At 46.1% G+C, this 12,301-nt stretch overlaps 1 protein-coding gene across 10 annotated transcripts in view; it reads left to right on the top strand.

The window, feature by feature from the left end:
- Window positions 1-12,301, top strand: part of Tead1 (TEA domain transcription factor 1) — a 217,948-nt gene that overhangs the window by 158,413 nt on the left and 47,234 nt on the right. The window contains exon 5 of one of the 10 annotated variants that reach the window (NM_001198589.2): window positions 12,164-12,175. The exons of 8 other annotated variants lie outside the window; for them this stretch is intronic. In NM_001198589.2, coding sequence (NP_001185518.1) covers window positions 12,164-12,175 — 12 coding nt within the window. Of the gene's footprint in view, window positions 1-1,052; window positions 12,176-12,301 lie in introns of those variants that run through there. One more of the 10 variants, XM_039082763.2, reaches the window with a different exon arrangement.

Raw genomic sequence — 12,301 nt, forward strand, 5'->3', positions numbered from 1 at the left:
TTAATCCCAGCACTCAAGAGGCAGAGGCAGGTGGATATCTGTGAGTTCCAGGCCAGCCTGGTTCACAAAGCCAGTCCAGGACAGCCAGGGCTCTGTCACACAGAGAAACCTTATCTCAAAAAACAAAATAAACACAGAAAAGAGATAGAAATAAAGAAATCTGCAGATATGGCCAGAGGCAAAAACAAAACAATAAAACAAAACCAAACGATGGGTCTTGAAGGTAAAACGATCAAGCTTGGTTCACGTGGAGCTTTTTTATGTGTGCCTCATTTATGACCAAGTACCATCCACAGTAATAAACAATGAAATAAGAGCTTAAAAATTAAGCCATTGACGATTTTTAATTCTGAGTTCCTTTTCCTGCTCCAGTTTATAGTAAAGTATGCATGACATTTACTTCTCTGAAATGCAGTAATTCAGAGCCCCTTGGGAAGGTCTTTATTTACTATTTATTCATAGTAAAAATTAGTTTAGGGTCATGTTGTTGCTATTCTCATGCATCTTCCCCCACCCACTTATTATGTTTGTGGTTTTGTTCCACAACAAAACAGAGCCATCCATTTCATAGTGCTGAATGCTGGCACGCCCCTCCCCCAGCAGAAACAGAAGCCTTCCAACTTTAACCATGCCAACCAGGCTAACTGGCATAGGACTAGGTAGGAAGAACATAGGGTATGCGCTCTGCAGTGGGCAGCATGCTCGCTCGCTTGCTCGCTCGCTCGCTCGCACGCACGTGTGGCTGATGGTGGCTGGCTTTGAGCTGCACTGGCTGAGCAGTTGAAAGGCTAAAGGAACTTTCTAGATCTTGCTTTTTAACCAGAGGTGCTATACTCTCCATGTATGTAACGACCCCAGTGCTTGCTCAAATTCTCACTCTGATTCTAGTTTCTGTAGGCTAATGAATTAATGATGTACAAAGAAGTTTACAGATACCAATTTTATATTTCCATCTCTGATGTTACAAACTATCTCTCCACTGTGTGTGTGTTTCCTATAGGCACGTGGGGGTGGGGGTGGGTTTTGGGCAGGGGTGGGAGTGGGGATGGGGCGGGACCTGAATGGAAACCTCTGAAGGTAATAAAAAACTGAAGAGATTCTCTCAAGATATGAGGAATCACTTGGGGGTTTTCAACTTTCTTCTTTAAAAAGATGTCACAGTATTATGCATAACACCTAAACAGACAGATAAAGTTGTTTATATGTTTATTCTAAACAGTGAAAAGCAATGCTTTGTCTCCACTTTCAACCCACTTGGAGCAGGCATTAGGAGCAGGTGTGAGGCAGAGGCTGTAGGATGGCAGAGGCTGTAGGATGGCGGAGGCTGTAGGATGGCAGAGGCTGTAGGATGGCGGAGGCTGTAGGATGACAGAGGCTGTGGGATGGCAGAGACTGTAGGATGACAGAGGCTGTGGGATGGCAGAGGCTGTAGGATGACAGAGGCTGTAGGATGGCAGAGGCTGTAGGATGACAGAGGCTGTGGGATGGCAGAGGCTGTGGGATGACAGAGGCTGTAGGATGACAGAGGCTGTGGGATGGCAGAGGCTGTAGGATGGCAGAGGCTGTAGGATGGCAGAGGCTGTAGGATGACAGAGGCTGTGGGATGGCAGAGGCTGTGGGATGACAGAGGCTGTAGGATGGCAGAGGCTGTAGGATGACAGAGGCTGTAGGATGGCAGAGGCTGTGGGATGACAGAGGCTGTGGGATGGCAGAGGCTGTAGGATGACAGAGGCTGTAGGATGGCAGAGGCTGTAGGATGACAGAGGCTGTGGGATGGCAGAGGCTGTAGGATGACAGAGGCTGTAGGATGGCAGAGGCTGTAGGATGACAGAGGCTGTAGGATGACAGAGGCTGTAGGATGACAGAGGCTGTAGGATGGCAGAGGCTGTAGGATGGCGGTGGGCTCCACATCTGACCCCCAGAAGAACTTCTAGTGGCTTCTTTAATTCTTTTCTTGCATGACTCTTGCAGAAATGGAGTCCTCTGCATTCTTTCTCCATTAGACCTACCAAATGTTCCAGGCATGGCACTTATGTGTGCGCTCTTGATAGCCAATCCCCTGTCTCAGAGCTAGCTGTATAAATGGGACTCTGAGATACAGGACACTGTTGGCTGTTAGCAGAGAGCCACAGTTTGATGTGGAAGTAGCTACGTGACCATATGCCTGGAGAATGTGTCTGGGAGCCTGGGATTTCAAGGACAGATGTCGTGTTCTCATGCAGAGCCCTCTGTGTTCTCTCATTGAAACTCACAAATTAGTGCTATGTTGTTTTGATTTCAAGAAGAAATATGGAATAAATTATGGCTCAGTGGGTCAAGTCCATAATTGATTTAACAAAAGCTACCAAGCCTCATAAAGAGCAAAGAGAGGGTTTGAACTCAGCTCTTTCTGAATCCTAAACCAGAAGAATGCTTCCTGACAGCACAGTGTAGAGAAGTGTTCACCCCTCATTCTCTGGTTCAGGACACATAGTACTTCCCTTAAGTGTCTACCCTGTACCACTGAGCCTGTGGCTAATACATGGAGATAATTTAGAGTAGACACTGGTGGTCCTTAGTAACTTAGTCGGATGGTAGTCCATTCTCTCAGGGTAGTAGGACAGTAAAAAATAGGCATTGGTGTATCTGCTTGCCGGTCATTTGTCCTGTGGATGAAGTTGATTTACTATCCCTTGGCAGAACATGAGTGCATGTCTGCAGATCTTGTAGCAGGTAGGTGGTCTCAGGCCTGTCTCAGCTTTCTCTGCTGGGCTCTGGTATCTACCAGCACATTTGAAAGACACAGTGACAGGTATCTTCATAGAGTTCACCCTGGGGACAGACTAATTGTCCTAGTTGAATTCCCACAATAACTGAGGAGATAAATTCACTATACAATTTGAAGTCATCTTGAAAATGTCACAGGTCACTCCTGGGTATGCCTTGAGGTGGCAGGAAATGGCCAAGACTACACGAGATGTTATGTTTTCCTTGAAAAAGGTGTAAGAAGGAGGCTTGTTGGAAAAGGTGACTGATCACTTGGTCATTGCTGGTTTGTACTCAGTGGTAATGCCTCTTCCTGGCTAGCCACCATGTTTCCACATATCCAGAAATCAAAGTGGGGTACCCATGGGGTGGGTCTTGTAGTGGGTTGAGCAGTTGTCTGCATGTCCTGTGAACACTGAAACCAATGTCTCATTTCTTTGTCTCCCTAAAGAGTAGGTAAAGTGGCATATGTAGAGCTGGGTCCCTCCTGGGTACACTTTCCCATAAGCCTGTTTGCTTTAAAAGTGTGTGTGTGTGTGTGTGTGTGTGTGTGGCGGGGGACACACTTATTAAAGGTCAGAGAACAACTTTCAGGCATCTGTTCTCTCCTTCCAACAATATGGGTCTCTTAGGAGGCAGTGTTTTTGTCCAGTGAGATAATCTCTCCATCTCAAGCCTGTTTACTTCTCCTTTTATAGAACAGGGAGTGAGAGAATTCTTCAGGCTACTGGTTTTCCAGCAACCCTGTTGTCTGCTGTGATAAGACCAAAGGCAACTTGGGGAGGGAAGTGTTTATTTCAGCTTACATTTCTCAGGTCATTCTCCATCACTGATGAAAGTCTGGGCAGGAACTGGGAGGCAAGAGCTAAAGGAGATCCATGAAGGACACCTCTCTTGGCTTGCTCAGTCTGCTTTCTTACACAGCCCAGGACCACCTGCCCAAGAATGACACCACTCCTAGTGGGCCGTGTGCTCCCACATTAATCATTGATCAAGAAAATGCTCCTAGAGTTGCTTACAAGACAATCTGATGGAGGGTCCTCTTTCCTAATAGCTCTAGCTTGTGTCAAGTTGACAGAAAACCAACTAGGACCCCCCCCCCCCCCCCAGTGTGTGGGTGTGTATGTGTGGGTGTGTCCGTCTGTCTGTCTCCCATGTGGCAGATGTTGATATTGGGTATCTTCCTTGATTTCTCTCCACCTTGAGCCACAGTCTCTCTTTTACTCCAGAGCTCTGATTTGGCTACTCTAGTGATGCAGCTTGATTTCTTATGTGTTGGGTTACAGAAGTGGCCACCACTCACCTCCTCCCATATTCATGTGGGTACTGAGGAATTCAGACTCAGCTCCTTAGACCTCCAGGGCAGGTGCTTTACTCACAGTCACCTCTCCAGCACCAAAACACATGTCTTAAGCTGGAAATCGTAGGGAAGCAATGACCTGAAATAGTAAAGGTGGATCTGACTGAAACCCACACTCTCAAACCCTTCGTTCTACTTTGTCCTTTGGCTGTTCTGTGGAATACTGATTGGGAAATTGCCTTCACCATCCCTGCCTCAGGCAGAAGGCCAAGGAGGCCACTAATCCCAGGGTGTTTTTTAGTCTCAATGTTTCAGTTATAGTGCTGGTTCCTGACTTGTCTTTCCCTGAGCAGAAGACTCAGAGAGGTGACTGTACCTCCCTCCCTTACCGCAGTCTCAATGCATCGTCCCTTGGTGTTCCTGTCAGTTCTAAAGGTCAGCCGCTCCTCCTGGCTGCTTTTCAGAGGGACTGTAGGCTCAACCATCCCCCAGATATGCAGATTCTAAGTCTGTTTTCATCTTCACAAGCAGGAAAAGGTTCTGTTGAACTTTAAAAGCAAGGAGGTGATGTTTTACTCAGCCTCTGGGGTTTTTCAGATCTGGTGCATCCTAGGCCTTGACTTCGTGGAGCTGGTATTCTGGGTAAATACTAAACCTTGTGCTAATTCCCTTGTCAAATTCCCACAGCTACGACTCTGCAGTAGACAGAAAACAGGGCCTAGTAAAGAAAGAATACCTAATCCAAGAGTGGTTATCTGGATTACCCTGAAGTGTACCATGGGGGTAGACCGTGGGCAGTGATTGGAATGGCTCTGTCACCTAACTGAAGAGGGAACGTTTGCCCAGGTGCCTGGGGAACATTCACTAGACTCTAAGAGGATGGCTAGTAAGAGAGGACAAGCTGGAGGAAGGGACTTAGTGACTGAAGTATGACAGTATGGAAAGGGTGTTTGACGCCTGGGCTAGGGGCTCCCCTATAGCCTGAGCCCTGCTCAGTGGCCTTCAGTTGTCCCTTATGGCCGGCCTCCACTGATTCACCACCTCAGCCCGCTATGTCTGCTTGGATCTCCTCCTCAGTGTTTTTAAACAAAGAGCTATGAATACAAGTTCTGTTCATAAGTTTGTAAAATATATGATAGAACTTCTGAACTAGGTTTTTTTTTAAACAAAAATGATTTATTTGTGTGTTTTATGTATATGAGAATTTTGTCTACATGTTTGGCAGCACACCAGAAGATGGCATTGGATTACTTACAGGCAGTTATGAGCCATCTTGTCAATGCTGGGAATTAAACTTCAGACGTCTGGAAGATCCGCCAGTTTTCTTAGCTGCTGAGCCATCTCTCCAGACCCCTGAACAAGATTTTCAGTAACACACTTAAAACATAGCTTTTTAAGAGCTGCGAAGTAGCTGAATCAGCAAAGCCCTTGCCAAGCAAACAGGAGGACCCGAGTTTAGATTTAGATTCATAGCAGCAATGTGTCTACAGTCCTAGTGCTGGGTTGATAGATCCCTCGGGGTCCATGTGCTGGCTTCAGGCAGTCAGTGTACCTTGTCTCAGAATAATAAGGTGGAGAGGGAGGGAAGGAGGGGTGGGTGCACCTATGCAAGGGAGAAGGAGGAGAGAGAGGCACACAGAGAGACAGACAGCCCGAGAGACACCCCCCCCCCCCAGCTTCTTAAAAGCTTGGAGTGTATCAAAATGAACTATGAATCTGTTACTTAAGTGTAAAAAGTTGGTACCTGCTCAGGTGTGCTTGCTCATATGTGTAATCAGTGCTTGGGAGGCAGGAGGACTGGATTTAAGGTCAGCCTCCGAGGGTGACCATTGCTACGTCTCAAAAACCAAAACATAACACCCAGGTTCATCTACTTCACAGGAGAGTTTTTTTTTTTTTATTAAAAAAAAAAAACAAAACACTTAATCAAACAGAGAAACATCATCCTGTATACTCTTTCTAATTTCCTCCAACCTCTCTTCTTTCTTAACTAAACTCAGCCCCCTCCCTCTTCCCGCACCTTCAAGTCTTTGTCACCTTGAGAAAATAAACCAACTGAGAACTCCGTCCTCCTCTTGCCCCAGACAGAGTTGAATTCAGCTGGTGGTCACTCATTGTCTACCAAGAGTTCTTGCTGGTGCCCTCAACACTGACACAAGACAAGGCGGTCAGCAGACTGACCTAGTCATTCGAGATGACCCCAGATGCAGGCCATGATCATATGGAGAGATATAAGAAGAGAGTGAGATAGACTGGGATGTAGCTCATGGCTGAGGGCTTGCCTGGTGTGGTTGGCTCTCTAACTGCATAAAAAGAAGAGAAATAGGGAAGACACCAAGAAACAGTGCATCAGAGCAGGAAGGATGCTTTGGGCCACTTCCAGGAGACGCTCAAGAGGAGCCCATGAAGATGGCTGAAGGATGACAGTAGAAATCATACAGTGAAGAGTTATCTTGATCATGGCAGAGAGCTTAAGGTTCAAATGGCTGATTTCATTCCTCCAAGTTCAAGAACGTCATGGGGGCATTGCTTAAGTGCAACCTGCATACGGTTGTTGTTGTTGCTCCAGGGGAGGGAGACATGCTGTGCTCCCTAGGCCGCACATGAGGAGTAGGACTTGAACAGAACACAAGGTCCCAAGCCTTGATGGGAACCTGCATCCTCTTGGCCATTTCTTGGGTTTGGGAAACCATGTCACCTTCTTCCAGGTTCCAGTCTTCAGGTTCTTCGCCATCATGACATGATGACATGAGTCCTATGACCTCATAGGTACTTTAGCTGATGCAGGAAGGAATCAGAGTCTCCACCAGGAATGTGGCTGTGCGGGGCTGAGTGTGAACCCAGCACTAGATCTGTTTGCCTTTCTGTTTTGAGCCAAGCCTAGAAGATTTTGTAGGGTAAACGGAGGCAGCCCTATTCTGAATTGAGCGATCTCTTGCTTGCTAAGAAGCCTCCAGTGTCTATCAGAGAATACTCTAGAATAAAGTTGTAACCAAAATTGTGCAGTAAAGACCAGAGCTCCTGAGCAGCAAGTCATAGCAGGAGAAGAAGCCTAGAGGGTGGGCCAGTGGGAAACCATCTTGTCTGAGCTGAGCTGCCTTTGTCCCTGCTTTAGCAAAGAGGAGCAATAAGGGCTTACAAAAGCTTTGTGACCTGCATGGGATTGCAGATCTGACCCTGATTTTTAGTCTGTCTGGCGCCAAAGCCTAAGTTCCTCATAGAATGACTCAGAAGGGTTCTCATCCATGACTGAAGGTGGGGTGCATGGGCTCCCCACAGCTGGCCTTTCTGTGAAGGATATGGCAAAGATAGCTCTCACCCTAGAACTCAGATGCCAGCCCCCAGACAAAAGGGCAGGAACAGGAAGGCATCTTTCCCTCAACACCTAGCTCCCTGTCAGTAGCTGGCCTACATCCTCCATTCCTAGGACAGTCTGGAGGATCACCTTCCTGGCTCCTCCTCTGTAGTTCTTTGTGAGAGCTGGAGGCCCACATCAGAAAGAAAAGAACCGCTGTGGACAATGACACAGTGCTAAACATAGCTCTGTACATTTGAAAGTGAACAATGTGTAAAAGCCTTGAAAATTTTTTCTTTGATGTGAATGGAGTCTTCGGCATTTCGAAATACAATGCAATGAATTAATTGCTACTCATTAGGCAGCAAGTCAGGCCAGTGCTGAATGTGCCTTCCCTCCTCCACAGCGGCTATGGTCTGACCAGAGTCGCCCCTATTGTATTTGCTCCCGCCTTCTGCACTGATAAGCAAATTAGAGATCATGGCTAGAAAACATTCAAGTGCCCCATCGTTTCCCCAGACCACCTTGTGTTTTTGTGATGTTTATCTGCTCAAGAGTCACGGCTAATTATTGCAGAGGTCACGTGAATCCACACTATGCTTGATTAGAAACATCTGCAAAAGTAATTCTCAGAGAAGTATCTTTTGTGTTTTGTCCTTTTCTGCTGGGGAAAAAGTGTGGTTTTTCATCAAATTGCTGTTTTCCCTCCCTTCCATTACAATTTTATGTTGCTGGGGAAAATATGTTTACAGGAAAATATTTAATAGCTTATGACAACTCTTTTACTCCATGGTCTCTGTGACTATACATGTTTTTTCCTGTAGTGTTACTAATATTTCCATATGAATTTCTGAGATGATAGTTCATAAATAAATTGGCCTGTTAGATGGTTTGTATATACACACCGTATAATCTCTGTATTAGAACTTTACAGGCTCTCTCTATGCTGTGTTTAGCATGCTACTCATTAATGGATGGCAGCCGGGAGACACTTCACATGGGAGCATACATTCTCTCTATGTTTATTACCCTCAAAGTTTGTCTGTGGGCAATGTGGAGAGATGAGATCATTTGCAAGCCAATGGGTGCTGGGAACGCAATGAGCAAGGAGGGATCAATCTGTGCAGTAGCCAGAGGCTAGTTCATACAGTCCTCCTCAGCCATGTGCATCCACATTGCTGCCTTCCCAACATGTATATTCCATACAGGCATTTCCCTCACACCACATCCATTGTGATCATGAAGGAGAGGCAGTCAGCAGAACAGAGCTCAGCTTCATGAAACATGAAAGCCCGTTTACTTGCTAACAGTTTGCAAAGTTCCAGGCCGAGGAGTTTATGAGAGACTCAGCTGAACTGGACAGGGGCAGGGATTCTAGGTGGCATCAATTGAATGGTGAGGAAGAAAGTAGATAATGAGACTGCTAACCTAGAATTTACCAGCGTCTTTGGGCAGTGTTTGCTATTCTGGTGGAGTTCTGCAGGCCACAGGCTTGAGAGGAGCAGAGTATGAACTTGTCCTAGGTTTTCCCCTGAGACTTTTTATTCTTCTCCTGTTTTCCTGAACACGCACGCATGCACACTCTCTCTGTCTCTCTCTAGACCTCTCTCTCTGTCTCTCTGTCTCTCTCTCTGTCTCTCTCTCTCTCTCTCTCTCTCTCTCTCACACACACACACACACACACACACACACACACGGAACATAACTCATTATTGACTTCCTACAGTGTTTTAAGATAAAACAGTTCTCTTACCCTTTGTAAATCTCATCCTCATCTCAGAGACACTGAGAGATGTAAATACATCTTAGAGTGAAATTAATTTGGTGTGTGAGTGTGGTTCACGTTTCTTGCCTGCACCAAGACTTACTAGGTCCATCAGCCCCTCTCCTTTTTAATAAGGGTGAGAGGAGCCAACAGATAAAAGGCCAGAATATTAGTGACTCGGGCAGGCAATTTACCCAGGTTTGACACTTAGGGTGATAATTTTTCTAAAGCCAGGCCCGGATCTTGGGGCTGTAAACGACAGCCGAGAGATCATCTTTCTCAACTCCAGTCTAAGGTAAGAGGGTCTGAGGACAAGCTCTCTCCCTGTTTTTCACAGAACCCTGCCAGTGCTTATTATCTGTCTCCAGGGTTACTTCAGGATTTTAGCCCCCTCACCCCCAGCCACACACAACATAGCCCTCTTAATTTTTACACGTATATTGTAGATGAAGGGCTACTGCTGTGAAATTCAACGAATAGGTAGGAATCGGGAGAGGACATTTTAGTCCATTTACAGAAAATTGCCCATTCACAGGCAGGTGGGTCAAGTGCAGGAGCCACTACTTGAGATAATATTTCCGTCCCACACGTAGCTGCCTGTCCTGACAGACAGAAAGCCAAGAGGTGCCCAGGATTGAAAAAACTATTTGGTTGCTGCTGGTCGTTAGTTCAGTGGCCTTATAGAATACGATGTGCTGGTTATAATGGAATTCACTAGCCACCCTCACAGTTACAAATGCACACATCTATAATGAGACCAGAAGATGTAAGCTATGAAGGTGAAATCCTTCGTAAGTGAAGAAAGTAAAAGGTGTCATGTGACTTGCCCTAGGAAGGGAAGAAGCCAGGCACTTGACTTCCCAACTGTGTGTGCTTGGCTTCTGGAAAGCACGGGGTGCTAAAGAAATCACAGAAGACAATAGCTCTGCTCTCCTGCCTTTGGACTTTGTTTTTATTTATGCACCTTCTAGACAGAGTGGCCAGTAGCCATTAAATAGGTGAATTAGATCATGTTCTGAGGCTCTGAGAGTTAGGCAACAAAGAGAGTCGAGGTCTCCTGCACACTCAGCCGGCCCCCGCCCTCACCGACTTCCTCAGTGTGGCTGGCGAGATGGCTCAGCAGGTAAAGAAAAAGGCACTGGCTCCCAGGCCTGATCTGGGTTCAATCGGGCTCTCCCAGGGAGAGAACCAGCTCCTACAAGCTGTTCTGACTCCGTATGCAGGTAAATATATACCTAGTAAATGCTTTACAAAAATTTTAAGGAAAACTATCAATCCTTCATGGACATTTTGAAGAACCTTTGAACATACCTGGCAACGAGAAATGTTTCCAGCAGGTCCCATGTCAGTAGGTCTTAGAGGTTTAAGGTGCTCATTCTTCTCCCTACCTGGGCTATGGTTTCTCACTAAAATGCACCAACCATATTCCACACTGGTGAGACAGAACCACCTCTCATAAGCACCTAATAAACACAAGAACTCCTAGGTCTCTGAGAGGCTGCATGGCTTTCTCATGAGACAATTTTGTAGTTCTTCAGAATTCACAACAGCCAGGCAGGATAAAAGTCTGGGCTTCTCTTTTCCAAACCACCCCATTCTGGGGCCAGCCGGAAGAAGATGTGATGCCTGGGGAAGGCACCCATGGCCATTCCTCTGCCATTACCTCAGTCACAGCAAATTACCCCAGAGAGCTTTTATAACCTCTCACTAGGGGTTAAGTGGCTTCAGGGCTGAAGTCCAACGTGATGGGTTCAAAGCAAACTTAGCCAGTGTGTATTGGTGTCAGGCCTTCTTTACTGTGTAGAGCAGAGCCATGCTCACTGCCCTTCCATTCCTGCTAAGGGGGTGGGTGGGGCCAGCTGAAGCCACAGGGCTTTCAAAGTGAGCGAACTGGCACTGACACCTGTGTGTGCTCCCCTAAGTAAGCTCTGCTTTAGGATACTATGATACTTCCAGCCTATAATAAAAAAATTCCATCTCTGTGTGTGTGTGTGTGCGTGTGTGTAATTTTAAATTTTAAATTTTAATTGCCTCAGCTTCAGTCAGACAGGCTTCAGGTTAGAGGTTTTACTGGGTAGCTAATAAGGCCTGGCTTAAAGAGTGCCTGCTAGTGAGGAGATATGAAACAACATTTCTAACCACACTAGGCCATTCTAGCAGGGACCAGCAAACAAGCATCCCCAGGTCTTCACTGTGTCCTTGATGCAGAAAGTGCCATAGCCTGTCAGACAGCCCCAGTAGGCAGGGACAGCCTGGAGAGCGGACTCACTAGCTTTCAGATACAAAGTGCAGAAATGTAAAAGTGCACGTTTAGCTCCTCCTCCTTCTCCTCCTACTCCCCCTTCTCATTCTTCCCTCTCAAAAATATTCTGTAATAGAATATTTTTATTCTTTGAGAATCTGTCCCTTGACTTTAAAAACGTTTCATGGTGTTCCTGGTATGCTGGGGCAACGTGCTGTCCACACTTTGGAGAAGCGAATGTATCCTTGCCAGAAGCTTCCAGAATTGTTTTCTAGTCTGATTCCTTTTTCAAGCTTCTCTTGACCTTCCCTTTGGCAGCTCGGCTTGTTTGTTCCTCACCTTTGGTTAGCTCTGCAAACATGGTAGCTGCCTCCTGGCTGGCATTTCTGTTGTGTCTCAGCCACTGTTGTGTCCTCACCCGTAGACTCTTGAGTGGCAGCTTGGCGGGAGGCACCACAGTCTTTGTTGCTGTGACTACTTTGTTCCTGCTCCAGTGACCTCTGGGTTCTGAGTTTAGACCCCTCAGTTCTGCATGCTCCCGTGGGTCCTGCCACACACAAGGCCTGACCATTGCTCCATCCATAATGGGGACACCACATAGCCCCACATCCAGGGAGTTGGGTGGTCAGTTCTGTGAGTGTTGGCTGTTAGGTAGCATCTGGATAGCTTAGTCCTAAAGTATAAGAATCGACACATTCGCATATGCATTTTTATACACATGAATGTTGTGATACATGCTTTTTTTTAACTGAAGAAGAAAAGTAACCCTGCCTTTGTATGTGATCCTTTTAACAAACTGTTTATTATTGTATCCAGGTAACAAGCATGGTAAGTATGTTCTTTGAACTGAGTATTCTGTATTTTAGCTGTGCTTGGCAGAATTTTATTTTATCTTTTTATCTTTTTCTTTCTTCTTTCTTTCTTTTCTTTTTCTTTTTTCTTTTCTTTTTTTTT

Source organism: Rattus norvegicus, chromosome 1, assembly GCF_036323735.1.
Source record: "Rattus norvegicus strain BN/NHsdMcwi chromosome 1, GRCr8, whole genome shotgun sequence".
In the NCBI taxonomy this organism is placed as follows: domain Eukaryota; kingdom Metazoa; phylum Chordata; class Mammalia; order Rodentia; family Muridae; genus Rattus; species Rattus norvegicus.